Source organism: Cnephaeus nilssonii, assembly GCF_951640355.1.
Source record: "Cnephaeus nilssonii genome assembly, chromosome: 2".
NCBI lineage: Eukaryota > Metazoa > Chordata > Mammalia > Chiroptera > Vespertilionidae > Cnephaeus > Cnephaeus nilssonii.
Window position 1 is genome coordinate 57,844,300 of NC_137073.1, and position 20,488 is coordinate 57,864,787.

The 20,488-nt window shown below is 36.4% G+C and overlaps 1 protein-coding gene across 1 annotated transcript in view; it reads left to right on the top strand.

Moving 5' to 3' along the window:
- ST8SIA4 (ST8 alpha-N-acetyl-neuraminide alpha-2,8-sialyltransferase 4) overlaps window positions 1-18,845 on the top strand; it is an 89,749-nt gene extending 70,904 nt beyond the window's left edge. Inside the window, exon 5 of the mRNA XM_079795819.1 lies at window positions 14,544-18,845. Coding sequence (XP_079651945.1) covers window positions 14,544-14,826 — 283 coding nt within the window. The 3' untranslated portion in view covers window positions 14,827-18,845. The remainder of the gene's footprint in view (window positions 1-14,543) is intronic.
- Window positions 18,846-20,488: the final 1,643 nt, after the last annotated feature.

Here is a 20,488-nt window from a genome sequence, read left to right on the forward strand (position 1 = left end):
GAGAAGTAATCCACTTTCCAGTGAATGGAAGTGGACTCATGTTTTGTTGTTAAAGTCACACATTCGCTCTAATTGGTGAGATGTCCCAGAACTGCAAATTCAATGTTTTATTTTTACTTTAGTCTGTACATCTGTATCTTCTTAGGTGCATGGATGTAGATAGAGATTTCAGTTCGAACCTTGAATCACTTAACCAGTGTCCACCAAGTGCACACGGTGCTGATGCTGCATGTGGCACCTGGGGAAAGTGCCACAAGGGGCCCAGGAAATCTGTGCCCTTACAAGGCACTTTGCAGCGTCCTAATCAAACCACAGAAACTGCTGCCGGTGCATGTCACTGCTATGTAGGGTACATCTTGGACTTCTTAGAGCGGCCTGCAGCCACACGTGCAGCTTGTCTCTGAAGCCAAGGAGGGTCTGATTAAATTCAGCCCACCCACTGTGAGAAAGCTCTCTGGCATCCCAGCTGCCATTCAGAATGTGAAATCCAGGATATGACCTGTCAAGATGAGCCACTTCAGCATATTGTGGCAATGCAGCTGTCATTGAGATCCATCAGCCTCCAGAGGAAGGCATTCAAACTGTTTCCATGGTAGGGTGAATACAAATACACAGCTCCAGTCACATTTGAATGTGATTGCTTTTCAGCAGGATGGTCTACACTAAATAGGCACATTAATGGGAGTGATCCCATACCTCTTCTCATCTTTGCTGAGCATTTTCTGGCAGCAAACTGGTTCAATATTTCTCTTGATCTGTAGTTGAGAGGGGCATAGAATATTTGGATGCATTTTTCCCCCTTCTGTTTCTTCAATAGAAACAAAATTGCAATAGATCCCCAAAGGTATTTCAGTGAAAAGTTTGGAAACCAGACAGCTCCACAATCCAGATTTAAAGGATGGATTTCATTTTTATTCCTTGACACTGAACTTATTCTAGACAACATTTTTATCTATGGCACTAACGCCAAAATTTATACTAGAATTTGAAAATTTCTAACTTGTGACATGAATGTCAAGAGAACATTGGTGAATAAGATTAGTGATTATATAAGCATTTTCCTAATGGCGAATTAACATGTATGACCTCTCAGCTGTATTCACATAGGTGGCAGTAAATCAATTTTAGAGTAAATTTATTTTTTTAAGTTACTATTAAAAGTTTCTGAAAAATAGGAAACATGTTTGAATTTGGTACATTCTTGATACAACTGGCGGAAATATGTCTCATAACAAAATGCCTCATCATAGGTAGAGTTTTGTCAGGAATTATACCAATCTGCATTGTCAACCAACTGACTTCCTTTTAATAGCATAAAGGAAATGAGGGAGACTTTGATTCAGCTAACATTAGAGTTTTAAAAAGTCTTGCTATCCCCAATATTTTTTATTTTAAAGCAATATTGTCAACTGTATATTCTGAGATTTAGATAATTATTATATACCTATGAGATATTTGTTTGCATATATATATATTCTCATAGCAAACTAGAGGTATATATTTACATATGTATAATTGCATATGTAAACATAATATGTGACATATAACTATGTATATTATATAGTCATACTTAATAGTATACTTATATATTCACTTTATTAATTAGAATGAAATGTTCTCTTTCTTAGAACATAATAATTTGTTTCACTTGTTTATCTCTTGATTCCAATAATTCATTAATTTGGCAATTATGTTCATGCTTACTATGTAAATTGTTTAGTACATATGTGTTTCCAGTTTGTGTGCATATTAATTCAGAACTTGTCTATCCCAAAATACCTGAAAGCCACCACTGAACTTTGAAATAACCTTGAGGCTTTCACACATGTCATTTCTTCACTGTACTGTGACAAATATTTTTCCCCAAACACCTATCATATTCCCCAGATGGCTTAGCAGTCATCACTGGCAGAGTGTGAATAATGTTTTAGGTTGAACAGATGTAAGCAATTTGTAATTTTTCCCCTTTCTGAACCAGCTTTGTTTTGATGAATCAACTGGAAGTGGAAACTTATGTAGAACTTGTGTTTGAAAAGGAGCAGTGTTTTCCCACATTGGAATACGTGTATGTAATCAGCTCTGAAATGTGGTAAGAGACAGGGAACAGGGCAACTGGCCAGAATGTGTGAGAATAAAAACAGGAAGATCATTACTTAGCATTGCAATGTAGTTCCCAATTTCTTTAGTCTATATAGAACCACATACAGAAATTGTTGTAGGTCAAAGCAACCAGACCTCAATCACATTTTGAAAGGAGGGTTTTTTACTGGTATATATATCACATTGCCCATGTTTCTTTCTCTCTGGTCAGAATACCCTTTGAAGAACTAGAGTTCTAGAAATGCAGAAAGTGCTGATGAACTGTTAAGAGAGAAGGAAATCACCTATTCTTCTGGCAAGGATTTGTTTATTCTGCCAAGTTAATTTTATGTAAGTTATAGTTCTATTTTTTTACCTTAATATAGTCAACTTAACTTGAGCCTTACTGGCAATTCAGTTTCAGGGAAAGCTCTCTCCAACTATAAATTAAATACTCTTTTCTTTTAAAGAAATTATTTTTAAAGTCTACCTAAGACAAATTTAATTCCATGGTTATAAAAAGCACATTTACTGATGCATTGATATTCCATTTGTATCCAATATAATTTATTTTCCTTATCATAACCAGTGGCCAGGCCTAAAAGGCCACTTAATGTCCAGAGTTCAATCACTCCCTGCACTTCCAGATCCTGTCTCTGAACTGATAATTCTGCCGTTGGAAGAATAATCATAGTGAGTATTTTTAGTTTTCCTTAAATTAAGGCCTATAAGACCAAACTAATTGACAACTGGTCTAGATTAGATAACTCTGAATTCTTGAACACTTAAGAATTTGGGAACTTTATATTCTACGACAGAATTTAATAACCCAAATGTGAACTATCAAAGATAGCCTCAGTGCACTTCTTATCCCTGCTCATTACTACCTTTCAACACCATTGACAAAGAGGGTTTACTGTTAATATTGTAAAATGAAACATTATAGGTAGAATTTATAGACCATTCTCACAGAAATTTTTAAACCTGCTCTATTTGAAAAATCACGTAATTTCATATACTTCCTTTGGAATGTCAAAATAAATTAAATAGCACGACTTAAATCTCATCAAAAACAATTAGAATATTTATTATGTTGCTCCTACTGGTGCTCCACTTCAGAAAGCCACCTGTTTTACCTTCTTCAGTGAATAATCACTGGTCCTAATAAGGTGGTTAAGGATCTGATTTACCAAAGTCATGTGGCAGCCACTTTGAGGAACTTAATAGGTATATTTTCTTATTTACTTACGGAGCGCTATAGAATGGCCTACGTTGGTGTCTTTTTGTCTCTTAGATTCTCTAAGTTAACATTTTGCAGATATATAACTCAGTTCCTGAGTTACTGCTTTTGCTTTCATACACTATTGCTAGGCCATGGACGAAAAGTCTTGTTTTCATGCCAATACAAAATGAAGGACCCTCTGGACAGTTCTTACAGGGTGCCCATGAATTGTAATGATTTGTAGCCTTTTTGGTATTGCATTTCACTTATTCTCTTTATTTGAAAGGATGTATATTAAGATAGCAACTGAGACATTATAGGAATAAGACATTGTAGTTCTTATTAGTTAAGCAAGACCATCTGAGAGTCAGTATGAAATTTCTTAATATTTTAACCTAAATATTCTTATTCCAAAATTTAAATGTAATTTATTCTTCAGTAGTGTGTACTCCTTTTTTCAACCTGTATATTCCCCAGATTCATCTCTTGCTCTCTCCTCTCTAGGGATGTTTTGTGCATTCAAGAAGTTTACAAATGAAATTTGAGTCAGCATACAAAACAATAGTACATGAGTGTACTAACACAAGAAAAACAGATGGTCAAGAATACCATACACATGCTTTGTAAGCCAGCTCCCGCAGATTGCCTGTTTTCAGATATTTTTCCCCCCAAGTAGAACCAATCATTAGACCAGTGATTTGAGAAGCTTTATTATGGAAATATTCTTCTTGAACAACAACAACAAAAAGCCATTTCAATTTCTTTTCATTTTAAAGAAAGTTATGTTTCACCCTCTTCTTAAGTTTGTTATGAAGTCTGAGCTAATTATCTCCATCAACTTACATTCTTATTCAAAGTGTCTGGGGAAAAAGTGTTGTTACTCTCATTCCTGAATTTCTGTTATACCAGTACAGCTAAAAGAAAACAAATAGTATGAAATAAATGGCTGTCCTAGACCAACTGCCTCTAAATTTATGTGAATTTCATTATTGCTGTATTCAGTTGAATTGTATAGTTCACATTCTAGATGGAAACCTAATGATTATTTCTCTCTGCCTATTAAAATGTAACAAGTTTAAAATAAGTAACTATAGGTTTTTTTGTTTGTTTGTTTTGCTTTGTTTTCCTAGGTGATTTTTTAAGCCCTAGTATTATAATGCAGGCAATACTTCATCAAGTTCTTTAAACAAAAACAAGAACTAAACTAACCTAAACTCGAATTCACTAGTTGACTGTTATGTAGCCATGTGCATAGGTAATGTGACTGGCCATTCCTAATATGACTGCATCAACATAATATATTAAATTTCATATGTATATAAATTCACAATGAACTGGAAAAAAAGGCAGGGGATGAGGGTTTGATCAGATGTCAAGGGTGGTCAGATATAAAAAGTAGGGTAATTCCTCCTAAATTAATTTGGCAGGATTCTTGCTAAAACGACTCAGCAAGGATAGACACAGAAGGCCAAAGGAGTGGCCTAGTTGACAAGAGGGTACAAAGGAGCTAAGTAAAGAGAGAATATTATACCGAGGAGTACAATTGCTGCATCATAAGGTAACTGTAGGTTTAACCTTTAGAGAAACTTCCAGACCTTGTTCCAAAGGGGCTACATCATTTTACTCTCAATCACAAGCCCAGCAATATATGAAGGTTTCAGTTGCATCACATTCTCACCAACACTTAATATTATTTATCTTTTTTTATTATAATCATTCTTATTGGTATGAAAAAGCATCTCATTGTGAATTTGACTCACATTTCCTTGATGGCTATTAATGTTGACCATTTTTTTCATGTTCATATTGGCAATTTATATCTTCTTTGGAAAAATGTCTATTCCTTTGCTCATTTTTAAATTAAGTGTTTTTGTGTATTTATTATTGAGCTATAAAATTTATGAATTTTAGATGCAAGCCTCTTATCAGTTATGTGATTTGCAAATATTTTCACCTATTCTGTGGTGGGTTTTTTTTTTCCCCCTTTCATTTTTATGGTATTCTTTGAAACACAAACATTTTTAATTTTGATGAAGTCCAATTTATTTTTCTTTTATCAATTGTGATTTTGGTGTCATATTTAAGGAGGCTTTGGCTAAGGTCATATTACATTATTCCTCTATTTCTTCTAAGAGTTTTAGCTCTTAACTATAGTCTTTGATTCACTTTGAGTTATTTTTTGCAATGGGTATGATGAAGGGGTGCAACTTCATTCTTTCAACATTGAATTTTATCTGAATATTAAAATAACTGCAAGGGGCAGCTTGTTTGTTTTTAAACAATAGTCTGGTTGTGTAGTACTGTTTTCACTTCCATATTTTTCCTTTGTAAAGAATATTATATTACATAATGTAATTGTATTTACAGCTATATTTCTGATTGTTTTATTTCTTCAGAAGTATAAGAGCATTCTTTTAAAAAATAAATACTAATGGTCTTCCATTCAGCAACTACTTTATAAATGTGCTTTATATATTAAGTGATTCTGCTTAAAAATATGTTGAAGGGATCAGCATTAGTTATGCTAAAAACAGAGAAAGGGGAGGAAAATTGCATTGATTCCATGAGATTGGACTTGGATCAAATAAAGATTGACATCTGGAGGGGAAAAATAAGTATTTATTGACATTTGACTTGCTGAAAAATATTATATATCAACCTTATAGCCCTTCAAACTTTATATAAAAATTTAAATTAACCCCTTAATTAATCATGTGGAGCAGTTATATTTCTAGTGATAGGTAGCTTTGGAGTATAACGCAGATCCCACAGCCTGCATCCCTGGCATTGCCTTAGCAATACCCCCATTTTTGTTGTTTGTTTGTTTGTTTTTAAGCTAGAATCCCCATTATATGCTTACCGAATGTCCTTTACTGAGGGATAAATTATGCCAGAGACAAGGCAAATGTCTGAATATCAAGTCGCTTCAGCATCACATCCTCTATGGCAGGAATAAAAAGAGAGAATAATGACCTAAATTTAACTAACCTCCCCACACGCTGTTATTTTGATACTTGCTGGGAAAGCTTTAAAAAACACTTTGAACTTGCATATGGCTATTTTTTATTTTATTACTTCACTGGGTTTTGAGAAGAACTCTGATCTTTGGCTGGTACTTGTACACTTTGCTAGCAAGCATTCTAAATTACTGAATGGATTAGAGATCACATTTTTGGTCCTTATTCCTTCTGAAATAGATTTTAGTACAATTCCTATCAGGAAGGTTAATGTAAACTAAACATATACATTTATATGAAAATAACTCAAATAAAGCATAAATAAGATCATCAGACCATTAGAAGAGTTGTTTACATTTTGTTATTATAGTAAAATGGACTTTTATTGGGAAACTGTTCTTATGTTGGCTGGGGAATGTGGAAATGTAATCTCTAAGTGCTTCCTTGGACTAAATGTTTATGTAAAGGAAACATTTGCATGGGTAAAATACCACTATCGTTTTCATCTTACAATATATGACTCATTTTTTTGCTAGGTCTTGGGATTATCTACCCCAGTTGATTTTAATTCTTTCTTTTTCTATAGGACTCCATGTCTTGTGATAAATGATTTTACTGCTTCCTCTTAATTTTAATAAGAAAAATGTAAGGTTTTTCGTAATTGTTGATTTTCAAAAAGCAATCTAATCTCATAAGAAAGATAATACAAAAGGACTAACCTCATTTCACTCCTTCATCATGCTTCAAAACCATACCCCTTCGCTGTTGCTTATATTTCACCTTTTGGATGTCACCACTTCCTCATTCTGACATTTTACATTATCAATTACAGTTATCTTTCAGAGTTCAATTTGGTTAAAAGAGAAGCTTATTAAAACCTGTGGCTTTACATCCACTTTATTTTTGCCATAACCTCCATGATCCAGTTCAAGTTTTTAAGCATTATCTTTAAGAAGTCTCAAAATAGTTAGAATTCATTTATGCATTATAATTATCTTTAAATTCTCCTTCACCAAAATCTAACTAACTTATGATGTACTTTTGGTGTAGTCCTTTTAAATTGATTCAGGTTTCTGATATGATAAATAAAGTCTAAAGGATTCCTCTGTTTATTTATTTTTTTTAATTTTCTCACATCTCAACAAAATTCCATTTTCCTATGTGATATCATTCTCTCCCATTAGTTTTATCTTTGAAATTATAGTGAATAGTTTTATAATTTTTAGAGAATTAAAAATCAATTTATTATGAATGTGTAAGTCAATTTTATGACCTCTAGTTAAAGGTATTATAGAGAATTGGAAATGATGTTAAACTTTTCAGCAGGGGTGATTTTATCAAACAGCTCTATAATGTTATTGAAGGGAAATGCTGCATGTTATTTCAGATCACATATCATAAAATTATTAGTAGTGAACAACTACAAGCAAAACGTGAAGTGTGACTACCAATACAACTGGATGAACTTTCATGTTCCTCAATCCAAATTCAGATTACTATGACCTTTTATAAATGACAGTTTTATATGTGGTAGAAACCATATTAAGGATCTCATTTTATTGGTTGATAATGTGCCACTGAATAAGTTTAAGGGGTTTGCCCAAGATCACATAATTCGCTAAAGGCACAGCCAAGCCAAGACTGCCGCTTTTTCAGTGCTTTCCCACTATTAAATATTGTCACTCAGGGATTGCCAAGCCATGTGTGTTCTCCACTTTTTTAACACTACAAATCTCCAAAATGCCAGCAAGAAGAAATTAAACAATCATTAGTACTTACTTTGTATCCAGCACTGTGCTAAAATACCATGAGATGAAATAGATTTATCTTTCTATTTTATTACATAACTAGAGGCCCGGTGCATGAAATTCATGCACTGGGGGAGGGGGAGGTCCCTCAGCCTGGCCTGTGCCCTCTTGCAGTCCGGGACCCCTCACTCCTTACCGCCCGCCTGCTCCCTGCTCCCTGCTCCTTAGCGCTGCCGTGGAGGCAGGAGAGGCTTCCGCCACTGCCACTGCCCTTGCCAGCCGTGAGCTCAGCTTCTGGGAGCGGCGCTCCCCCTGTGGGAGCGCACTGACCACCAGGGTAGCTCCTGCATTGAGCGTCTGCCCCCTGGTGGTCAGTGTGCATCATAGCGACCAATTGTTCTGGTCATTCCACCATAATGGGTGCTTAGGCTTTTATTAAATAGATAAATAATGTTAAACTTCTGTGTTAATATGTGGTGAAGCTGTCTTTACAGATATGCAAGTCATTCCCCTATCTTCTCTCTTTACAAACAGGGCAAAAATAAACAACTACCTGGAAATTTCTCGGAGGCACATTTCTCTAACTTTGAATTTTCTTGTACAAATCTTATGGAACTGCAGGTCAGGAGGAATATTTTCTATGTCTTTTCTGCAGTCAGTGGTATACTGGAGCTGTCTTGCAAGAGCTGATTATGTCATCTCTTCCCATCTCAGTGTTCACTGATGTCAGGTTAGAAGCCTGAAATTAGCTGTGATGGGAATATTTACACCACGGAAATTGACAAATGCAGATCTGTAATGGTCTCCCCTAATCAGTGTCTGCTATTAAACATTTACCAACATACCAATGTACAATGCACTGGTTGAGCAAAATTGGGCACGTTATTTTACTTCTTAAGCTATTAACTGCTCCTTCTGTGAAGTAGGAATGCTCATATATACTATCCTATATAATAAAAGGCTAATATGCAAATAGAAGGAACAGTGGAACAACCAGAACAACTGAACAACCAGTTGCTATGACGTGCGCTGACCACCAGGGGGCACCATGGCGGGCATTGTGTGGACCGTGGTGGGCATTGTCTGCAGTGGGATGGTGGAGCAGGTGAGCAGGGGTGCCAGACCAGGGCAGGGCACCAGTCGCTGTCATTGTAGCAAACCTCTGGTGGTTACTGAAAATTCTTTGCTCCCGCGAGCCACAGTCCAGCCTGGCACTCGCACCCGCTGCCGGGGCCCGGCGCCGGTCCTGATCTCTCAGCGCCATCAGCGGGTGCGAACGGGGCCGGTGCCGTCAGCGCGTGGGAGCTGCAGCAGTGGGAGCGGGGCTGCCGGCAGACGGGGGACCAGGGGCGTGGCAGGAGGGTCCAGACGGGATGGGCCAAGACCCACCCCTGTGCCTTCCACAGCCTCACAGCCCACAGTTCCTTTCAAGGTGCACAAATTCGTGCACTGGACTCCTAGTATCATATATAACAGAATTTTATAAGGTTCATGTGAAAGTACTTTGAAATTGAGTTTCAAGTAGAATGACTATCTCAGTCATTAGACTTATATGTTCACTAATAAAATATGCGACACTTGGCAAAACCAATATAGTTTAGGTAGATCGAGAATTTCTTAACACTGCATCTACACATAAACTGACTAGGGAACTGGCCAGATAAAAAGAAAAAGAATGAAATTCAGAGCTAAGGTCAAAGTCTGGATTTCTATAGTGGACATCAAATAACATAAACAGGTACCAAACAGAATATAGAGATTATTGGGACTAAGGTATTATTCCTACTCTTTTTCCACATGCCATAATTCCTCTGTGCCTCTGATGAATTAGGCTTAGGAAGGTGGATAAATATTTTCTGTATGTAGATTACAAAGGCTTCTGCAGAAAGAATTTTCTGTTTTCTTTTTATCACCTACTTAATACAGACCTCTGTATACAAAGGGCGCCCAGATAAAAATATTGACAGATTGACCTCTTGAGGTTACACATTCCTGCTTTCATTTTCATGACACTTCAAAATACTTTTTAAATCTGCATGGAAATCCCTACCCTTTGATACAGTGTCACTGCCTTTGGCATTTGCAGTGTGGTTAAGTAAGTTATATATTGAAACTATAAAATCCTCTTCTGATTTAAATACTTGTGAGAGGGTACTTGGAAAAAGTGGCTCCTGTATATTGGTCAGCTCTTACCTTTGAATAAAACAAAAAACCCAAAAACTTTTGTGTGAAAAGCATTACCAACAGCTGACTGTTAATCACCAAAACATGAGACAGATCTTTCATTTTTCCCCATGTGAACTTAATGTGGAAACTAGACCCTGGGACTTGCTATTTCAAGCTGAATGATCTTGAAAACTAAGGAAATCAATTCCTTTTTAGTTAAAATTGAAAATATTATAGGCAGATAGATGTGGGCTTAAATCTTGGTTCTATTACCTACAATTTCCGTGATCTTAAACTGGTTATATAATCTTCCCAAGCCTGGTTTCCTCATATGTGAAATAATATCTATTCATAGGTTTGTGGTGAGTATTAAGTGAAGAAAAAAACAACAGCATACCTAAAGCTCTTAACACTATCTCTGACCCATTGTGGATACTCAGTAAATTATTATCTTTGCTACTTTTCAATAGATTGCTTGTGTTTTTTACTCCTGGGTGTACTCCTAGCTTGCCAAATCACATAAAATATGCCTCTCTGTCTTTTTGTTTCCTCACACAAGAAGAAGATATAAGATCATTTTTTGCTTCTCTGGAATAATATAAGAATTAATTAATTCATGGTGGACTGAATTATTCTCAGGATGTACAGTACTGAAAGTTCTATTTTTTTTAAAGAAATTATCACCAACCTTTCTTTTATGGCAAGACAAATCATCTCATAATCTTTACAAATAAGTATCACTAACTTTACCAAAAGTTTTAAAACAAATTTAAGTTTTATGCACTTTAAAAAAAATGAATTCATGTTATGTTGCATACTGCAGACTGGGAATGCATGAAAGGACTATTTGAACAGTTGAAAGCAAAATACCAGAGATGTTCTAGTTCAGCAGGCCCAGGATGACTGCTTTAAGTTTTACTTTATATAACCCCTACACATAGATTACTCCAAAGAATGAACCAACATATTGACAAATATGTAGGACAGAATCCCTGTGTTGAGCATTTACCTTCTGGTGGACAGTATGCGTCATAGCTACCGGTCAGCTGGTCGAACGGTTGGCTGGTCGGCCAGTCACTTAGGCTTTTATATATATAGACTAGAGGCCCAGTGCACCAAATTCAGGCACTGAAGAGGCGAGGGGGGGGGGGCGGTCCCTCAGCCCGGCCTGTGCCCTCTTGCAGTCTGGGACCACCCGGCGGACATCCCTCACAATCCAGGATCCCTCACTCCTTACCACCCACCTGCTCACTCCTTACTGCTCAGCTTGCTGCTCTTTGGCACTGCCATGGAGGTGGGAGAGGCTCCTGCCACCACTGCTGCGCTCACCAGCTGTGAACCTGGCTTCTGGCTGAGTGGTGCTCCCCCTGTGGGAGCACACTGACCACCAGGGGGCAGCTCCTGCATTGAGCATCTGCTCCCTGGTGGTCAGTGCACATCATAGTGACTGGTCATTCTGGTTGTTCCACTGTAACAGTCACTTAGGCTTTTATTATATGGATTATGTTTCTCTGGATGTGCTGACCTTCCCATGATGCTCATTTGCCTGCTCTGCATTTAGATGTCAGGTACATGAGGATAAGAGGACAACCTCACTAACTCTGTGCTATCTTATAAGGTGCCTGGATCTAAAAATGTTGAGTGATTGTTCACCTCTGACATTATTTTTAAATAGGCCAATAATTTTGCCTTCAGCATTTCTAACATTAGAGTTGCTTATTTGTATTATATATAGGAGTTGCTTTGGTATTTTGTCTATGACCAACCATATTTAAGTGGATTCCAGCATATCTCACCAGAATTAAGAAATGAAAAGCATCTATTTATAATGTGCCTATGGAGTCACATTTAATGTGATCTTTCATTCCTATCTATCATCTATCTATCTATCTATCTATCTATCTATCTATCTATCTATCTATCTATCTATCATCTATAAAGCCAACGATCGGAACACTGGAAAGACTGGTTGCTATGATACCCACTGCGGCCAGCAAACTGGCCCAATCAGGAGGTCGGGCCGGGTGGCCAAGCTCCTGCAGCCCCTACCCCAGACAGCCCCACCCCTGATGTGCCCCTACCACCCCCATAGGCCCGCAGACTCTCCCCCCAGCCGGCCCCACCCCTGATTGCCCCCCCCTACCCCAATAGGGGGTGGGGCCAGCCGGCCAACCTCCTGCAGCCCCTCTCCCTGGCCTGCCCTGCCCCTGATGGGCTTCCACCACCCCGATTGGCCCATGGCCCCTCCTCCCAGCCAGCTCCACCCCTGATTGGCCCTCTGACTTTGATCAGGGGCAGGGCCAGCCAGCCAACCACCCATGGCCCCTCCCATAGGCCGCTGGCCCCCAATGGGCCCTTACTCCATTTGGGGACAGGGACAGCTGGCCCACTGCCCATAGCCCCTCCCCATGGCCAGCCCCACCCTCAGTAGGCCCCCCACCCCAATCGGAGGTAGGGCCTGCCGGCCAATTGCCCTTAGCCCCTGCCCCCAGCCGGGGTGGGCCGGCTGGTCAACCTCCCGCCGTCTCTTCCTCCCAACAGGCCTGGCCCCAATCTGCTGATTGGGGCCTGGGCCAACCGTACCCCACCCAAGCACGAATTCCTGCATCGGGCCTCTAGTACAAATAAGATAACATTATATTATTGCTTGGTAGTTATTTTTTTCTCATCTTAGAATAAGATTAAAACACATAATTTAGCATGACCTTCATACTGCCAAACTATTCCAAATCATTGGCACTCCCTGATGGAAATAATTTTTTTAAGTGTACAGTTCAACATTTTTTAATGTATTCAAAGATATGTACAACCACCAACTGCAGGCTGAACCAGCTTCTTCAATGTATTCAAACTGTAGGCATGGAATCAACATCTGGGTTCCCTCATGATGTTACCAATATGCATTGTATAGTTTTTGTTCATTCAGCTACCTTTGGGCTGTGAGACAATGTTTAGATGTTCTTCTCTGAAAATTCCTTATGAACCTTCTTTACTGAAGGATAAGCTTTCTTAAAACACCTGTAATAACAAAAGGTCAATGATGCATTTCACATTGCTTAACACAGTCAGCATGTGGCCTTCACCGCAAGAAAAATAAAAATGTAAAAGGTCACTTCTGGTTTAAAGAGGGATACAAAGGAAAAAAAAAAAAGGAATGATAATGGCAAAGTGATTTTTTTCCTATTTGAGATGTTGGAGTGAGGTTTGAAAGTCCAATATTTCTCTATCAAATAAAGTAAAATGAAATTTTGGTGTTTTTTTTTTCATATTCAATAGTCTAGATATATTTGCTCTCCGCTGAAAAGCATCATGAATTATTTTTTAAAAATTGAAATAATAATATATAAAATCTAAGCCAAGTGTTTAAATACAACTATGACCAAAATCTAATAACTTTCCCCTTACATTTGGATGGCAGAAATATATTTCCTCAAATAGGAGATATTAATTAAAACATTTTTTTAATTAAAACAAAATTTTAAAAATACCAGACAATTTATTATTGGACAACTTTAAAATAGGTGAACATCTATACCCTTATTCTTTCAGCAGGTTCCACACAAGATAATAAATATATCAAGAACTATTGGGAACCCCCTTTCATACCAGAGGTGCTGATTAACTTCTGAGTTTGCATGCTTTTCAAATGAACAAAGTGTGGCAACAATGATGGGTTATAACATTTTGGGGTACTTTAATGCCTTTTAAAATGAATCGTATAAAATACTTACTAGCACTGACATATATTTTACCAATTTTACAAAATGTTAAACTGCATAAGTGGTGAATTCGTTGCAAATATATGTCTTATGTTGTTCCTCTATGGGTTGAGGTAATGTTTTTAATTAGCCTTAATAAAGTATGACTTGGACAATTGAAGTTGAAGAAATAAGTTAGTATAATGCAGGTAAAGCATTTATTTGTTTGGGGTTTTTAAGTTAAATATGAAGTTTTGAAAAACAATAAGCATAGTTTCAAATTCTCTTTACCCAGGAGATTACTTAGTCACTGCCCACTTACTATGCCTTTCCCAACATATTTGACACTTTCTGAGAATATAAATGTATTCTGTATATAAATGTTTGCTACTAATTTACTTTTAATACAAGATTACACAACAATATTTACCTACATTTCAGGTACCCTGGCTAATTATATGACCTCAAAAATTAGCAATATAATAAAATAAATGCATTAGTATTCTAAATGCTTAAGAAATATATTTCTTCAGTAATCTTTTGTGTATTATTTATAAAGATATTTTTCAAATTTCATTTACTTCAATTCTTCATAGTATATTTGATATAGGCTATGTTGTATGTTTCTCTAAATTATCTTTTCTCTCTGTGTGTGTGCTCTTGTTATTTCTAGTTACTGGCTGACAAACAAAGTTCCTATCAAAAGACCCAGTACAGGTCTCCTCATGTATACACTTGCCACAAGATTCTGTGATGAAATTCACCTGTATGGATTCTGGCCTTTCCCTAAGGATTTGAATGGAAAAGCCGTCAAATATCATTACTATGATGACTTAAAATATAGGTACTTTTCTAATGCAAGTCCTCACAGAATGCCATTAGAATTCAAAACATTAAATGTGCTACACAATCGAGGCGCTCTGAAACTGACAACAGGAAAGTGTGTAAAGCAATAAAGCACATTTGAAAACAGACAAACAAACTGAATATGCACTTCTTTTCTGAAGATGCTTCCTAAGATCTGAAAATAGGATCCAAAACAAGACTGGGTTTCAGCATCCACCAATTACCTGAAAGGTGATCAAGGACATTCATGAGAAATCCACTACCAGCTGATGAAATACCTGCGAAGTGCTCTAAAATTTAAATATGCTGACTTCAAGGGTCCTAGTAAGTGCCACTTCCACGAAGAACACAGTTTGAATGTATAATCAGTAGTGTTTACAAGATCCAACAATGCACTTGTCATTAGTTACTGAAACAGAGATGTTCATCACCGTCGGGCTGCCTCTGCAATGCCAAGCACATGAGAAGAGGAACAGCGGGAACACAACTCAGCCCTTGGGGAAATGAACCATCCTTGTCAGCAGATATGAAGATGGAAACTGAGCAGCGAAATACACACGATTAAACAACTCAAGGAAATGCCTTCAGTCAGGACTCTGAGTCTGATCATGAGTTTTATGTTTCTGTTGTTATTTGTCTGGAATCTCTTTTGGTTTGGGGTGTTTAGAAATCATTTCTAAGACAAATATGAATGAGATAAATAACCTTCATGTGATCATTTTTAAACTTCTTAAATTTTTAAAGAGCAATCACACAATGACTTTGTAAAACAGTTTTATTTTGCACAACTCTAAACCTCCAGATTTTTTTCCTGTGATATAGAAGGTACCAGCAAAACTGTACCATTAAATAATCTTGAACCATTCTAAAGAAAAGATGTTCTATGTCACCTGAGGTGGTAATATTAGCCACCATAAAAAAAAATGTACTTTTGGTACCAAAGATTATACTGATGTTTCTACACAACAAACCATTTTCTTTTCATGAAAATAATATATTAATGTGTTATTCTATTAATGTGAAAGTTCTCTCTAGGTATTTTAAATTTTCAAAACTCAAACTTTATTTTTATTTGAAGGAAGACTTCCATGGTGTTTACATTTCATAATAATTTTGTGGAAGCACTTTGCCCTTTAAGAGTAAATGTTTGCCTGATAGGGCTGAAATGTGACTTCCAGTTATTTGATATCTCCCTTATTCAAATAGAAAGGTTGGCATGCTCCTTATAGCATACATTTTCTCAGTGCAGAAACAACTAATGAGTTTTGCTTCTATAACAGAGATGATTCATTTTAATAGGTTTAACAATGAAACTGTATGTCAGTATTTTGCACTTTGAATGAATTAAATTGACCAACAATTTTTCCTGTGGTTAAATTTATTCAACGTTATCATATTAATATGTTTTCAAAGAAGCACATGGAGTTACGAATAAAGTGAGTTGGGGTGTTGCAGTGTACAACAGAATTGACCAGGAGGCCTGTTTGCTGGTAACTCGTGCTACGTTGGTAGGTGATTCTGACGGTCACTTGTCTCTTTTGAAAGCAGAAGTGCTGTTTCCACTTCTACTCTTGGTCTGAAACAACTCAGTTGACTTCTTGTTTTTCAGGCAAAGGCAGTTTGGAGAAAGAGGAATAGCCCACCGGGTATGTGTGCTTTGTTTTTTAGAGAAGACAGTCTGGAAAAAAAAAAGAATAAATAGAGTGGAGAATGTATATGAAATCACGAAAAAGGATATTCTCAGTACAGTTCTTAATATATTAATGATATATGGTATTATTTTTAAAAATATGTTAGAACTGTGTGATATGGGAGACTATATTTTCCGAGAACGCATGTGTCTCTAAGAAAACAAAATAGAATAAAGGAGATGCTTAGCTACAAATGGATAGAACATATGTACTTTTATCATTAATCTCTTATCTTTTGGAAATTTAAAAAGAATTAGGCACATGTTATGAAGGTAAAGTTGAAAAATCTGATGGACTTAATAAATCAAAGATAGGTAGGTGATTTATAGAATCTTAATTTTGACCATTTGTGAATAAGCTGTTTGAGTAGCCTTTAATTGAATTCTATAGAAATTTTGAAGTCACAAGTAAATCTTATATGTAAAATTAATCTCAGAACTTATTTAAAGTATGTCCTAAAAAGCATCAGCAAGGTACCTTGCCATTTTTACTGCATTTTAGACAAATTTATTTAAACAATTTTAAGGCCACAGCTAAAGCATCCCAGCCATTCACTGTTCTGTGCATTGAAGTTTATCTCATAGATGCATTGGGTAGTGCCTTTTTAGCTTCACATTGCTTTGTTACCCTGTGCTTTCTGTTTTCTAAATACGTTGCCCAGTTCTGAAAATGTTCGGCATATAAAAAAGGGCTTCAGTATCAACTGAGACTACTTTTGTTCATCTCAGGGAGCTTTCACTACTCAAGAATGAATTCAATTAAGGCATCAAGTGTTCAAAGAATACAAACTGTACACGATCATTTCATTTCCTATCATAAACCTTTCCATCCATGCCTCCCGCTTCAAGAACTACTGTGGCCTTAATGGGGCAAGGAGGTCACCGAAAGCTGCAGCAAGAATAAGAAAATAATTGAGATTTAACCAATAAGGAGGCAAAAGGGATCATGATAAAATCAAATTATAAATGCATACTTGAAATACCTGCTTTTTTTCTTTTGTACTATTATATGTTCACAGCTTTAGTTTTTTATATCTTTGTTATGATTTAACCCAGTACCTGGCAATGCTCAGGCAGCTGATTTTGAAAGGTTCCTGTCCTTCAGAGAACATAGTTGTTACTGTGCTGTTGACATGAGTAGGCCATGGAAACCTGTTCATCATTATCACCCAGCCTGTTCTATTATTAATATTAAGTTGCTGGAATAAAAAAATAAAAAAAAAGAATCAGTAACAGATTTTCTGGGCAACTCTAATTAATTATTCAGCCCACAGGACTGCTGAAATTATTGTGGAAGTTTTTCTATATAAAAGAAGGTGCTGGGCATTCAAATGTATTTATGTATTGTGTATCATATGAAGTGTGTATCAATTGCTAATGGGAATTTCTACATATATGCTTATAGAAGCAATTTATTTCAATGACGCTATGCTTGCATTGGTGGTATAGTGGTGAGCATAGCTGCCTTCTATACGTTATAGGTAGTGTACATACCAACTAGTTATTAAGCTACTACACAGGAAAAAGGTGAACAAAATAATTTATTTCTGATTGAGCGAGTCAGTCACAATGCACACAATGTGGTATTTGGTTCATAAAAGAGTTGTTTTCACGTGGTTATTGTTGGAAGTAGCTATAATTGTGGAAGGGGTGTAGGAAGCGTTAAATAGAATTAGTTGTTACCTCTACAGGTGTGAAATTTCCCCATCAGACATTATCAATATACCAGTGTTTTAAAGATTAAGTGAGAGAAGGTTATTGGTTGTATTTAATGAAAGAAAATCCAAATAAAGACCACCTAGAAATAGATATTTTATTATATATGTGCTATAGATATATCTATATAGTACAAATAGACATGTGTGATGCATATATACAATGCTATATATGTGTGTTTGTGTGTATACACACTGAGTCTGGACTATACACACACTAGACTTGTGTTATGCTAACATCTTCAGGGGCCTCACTGTGAAGCACCCTGGAGATAAGACCCCTGTAGAATAAAGAAGTCCTTTTGAGACTTCAGTTACTAACCTGCTTTAAGAGGTATCTACTTTATGAATTCTTTGTTGCTCATACCTAGAGTTACAATAAGGGTCTAGTCTGTCTGAATCTTAAATAAAAAAAAAAAACTTTAAAATTTAAAAAAAAAAAGTCTTCAAGCTGGCAATGTATTTGAATTGCAGTTTTCAGATTGTGGTTTCAGGCTCTGTGTCTCCCATTTAAGTAGCACCTTTGAATAGACATGGTTTCTTTGAGTAGGCAAAAGCACAAGTGGTTCAAATGTATATAGCTGGAAAAAAAAAGTTTACAAAGATAGCATTGCTGCACAGAATAATTGCTACTGAATATTTCTTATATAATTTGTGGAAATGAAAGATGAGGTTTATTCTGTCAAATTCATTCTGTCCAACACTGTTTTCCTATTGTTTATGTAGAGCAATTGGATGTTATTATTTTATCATTTGTAATATTGTAAAATAAATTAAATCCCTTTTTTCCAATTTTCTCTTATTTCTTATACCCAAGCCCTTGGTTTTACTTTGTACATCAATATAAAGGCATAGTTTAGTTAATGCCTTTGTCTTCCCTGCCTCTCAGCCGCAGCCAATGACAATTTGGCATTTATTTAACGAGTATGCATGAGACTGATCAAAATCCAAAGCCCATGGACATCAGGAAATCCTTAACAATTTTATGTGTGGTTCGTTGTGTTTGTAGTTGAAAGAAGAGACTGTTACACAAGTTACAGTCATTTCTCTTCAATTTATAGTCCTGCTAACTGCTGTCAGCTGGTCACTACAGCTTTATGGCAAGAGAGGTCAATGGTTTCTCACACACTGCACATTCTCAAGGTTTCCCTATGATCTGTGATTTCAAATTGGCTAGTTTGCAGTTCACTTCCAGGAGACAATTCTGGAAAACCAAATGTTTAAATCCTCTAGTCTTTGTTTTCAGACTCTGCACTATTTTCTCCAGAAATTATTACATGTGGTCACTTTTAGCATTCTGCAATTTTGAAACATTTGCTAGAGACCAACAGTGAATCATGAATCATTTACAATGGTTAATGAATATTGATCTTATTTATATCTGCATAATGACCTTTTAATTTCAAAGATCCATATAGTATGGGGTCATTCCTCTCTATTCTGGGGATATAATCAGATCTTACCATAAACCTATGAGATGGATATTGCAAATATCCTAGTATTTAGATTAAATGAGAGGTTGTGTGAGTTTTAAAGTTCACGCAGTTCAGAAGTGAGAGAATCAGTATTAGAACCCAAGTGGTCAGTCTGACTTCAGTGTCCACTGTCTTAACCATCACATTTTTTCTTGTTGAAAGTATTACAGATATCCCCTTTTTCCCCCCAGTGACCCCCTCCACCCCTCCCCCTGACCCTTCATCCCACAGGCCATGCTGCCTCTTTTCAACTGGCAAGAAGTTCCCTGGGAAACTTAAGTTTGCAAGTAAGTTATTTTGTAATGAGCACAGCTCAAAAGTATAGGTGTGTACATAGGAGCGATATCTGACATAGGCTTTAGGATAGTGTAATAAATGGCCCCTGCCCTACATAGAAGAATGATCTCTAATGACAAGATGTGTGCCTTCTAGTTCAGAGGTTTTCCCCCTGGATAGTGCTGCATAAACAATGCCAACTTTTGTTCCAACTTTTTATATATTTTTTTCATACAAGGTAGATTACACCTATTTAGAATCTGACTTTATGTATTACAAAATGTATTTATGATAGCAATTTTAAGGTCTAATTGTGAGGTTCCTCTATAAACATTTTGATTGAATTTGAGTGTTTGATTCAACTCCATTAGCAACTATTTCCAGAAATATCTTAAGGTTGAACTTGTGCAGATAGCTAAGTTCATCCATTTTATATTAATTAAAAGTAAAAACTAGTTTCCCTCTCTTGCTTCAAATGAAAGTAACTTCATCTCCAAATTAGGGGGATTGCTTAATGATTCCCCCTAAATACGACCTTCATTGTGCACAAGCCCATGAAAGTTTAAAAAAATATTTTTCAGATATAGGAATAAAATTATTGTTCCACCCATTTAAA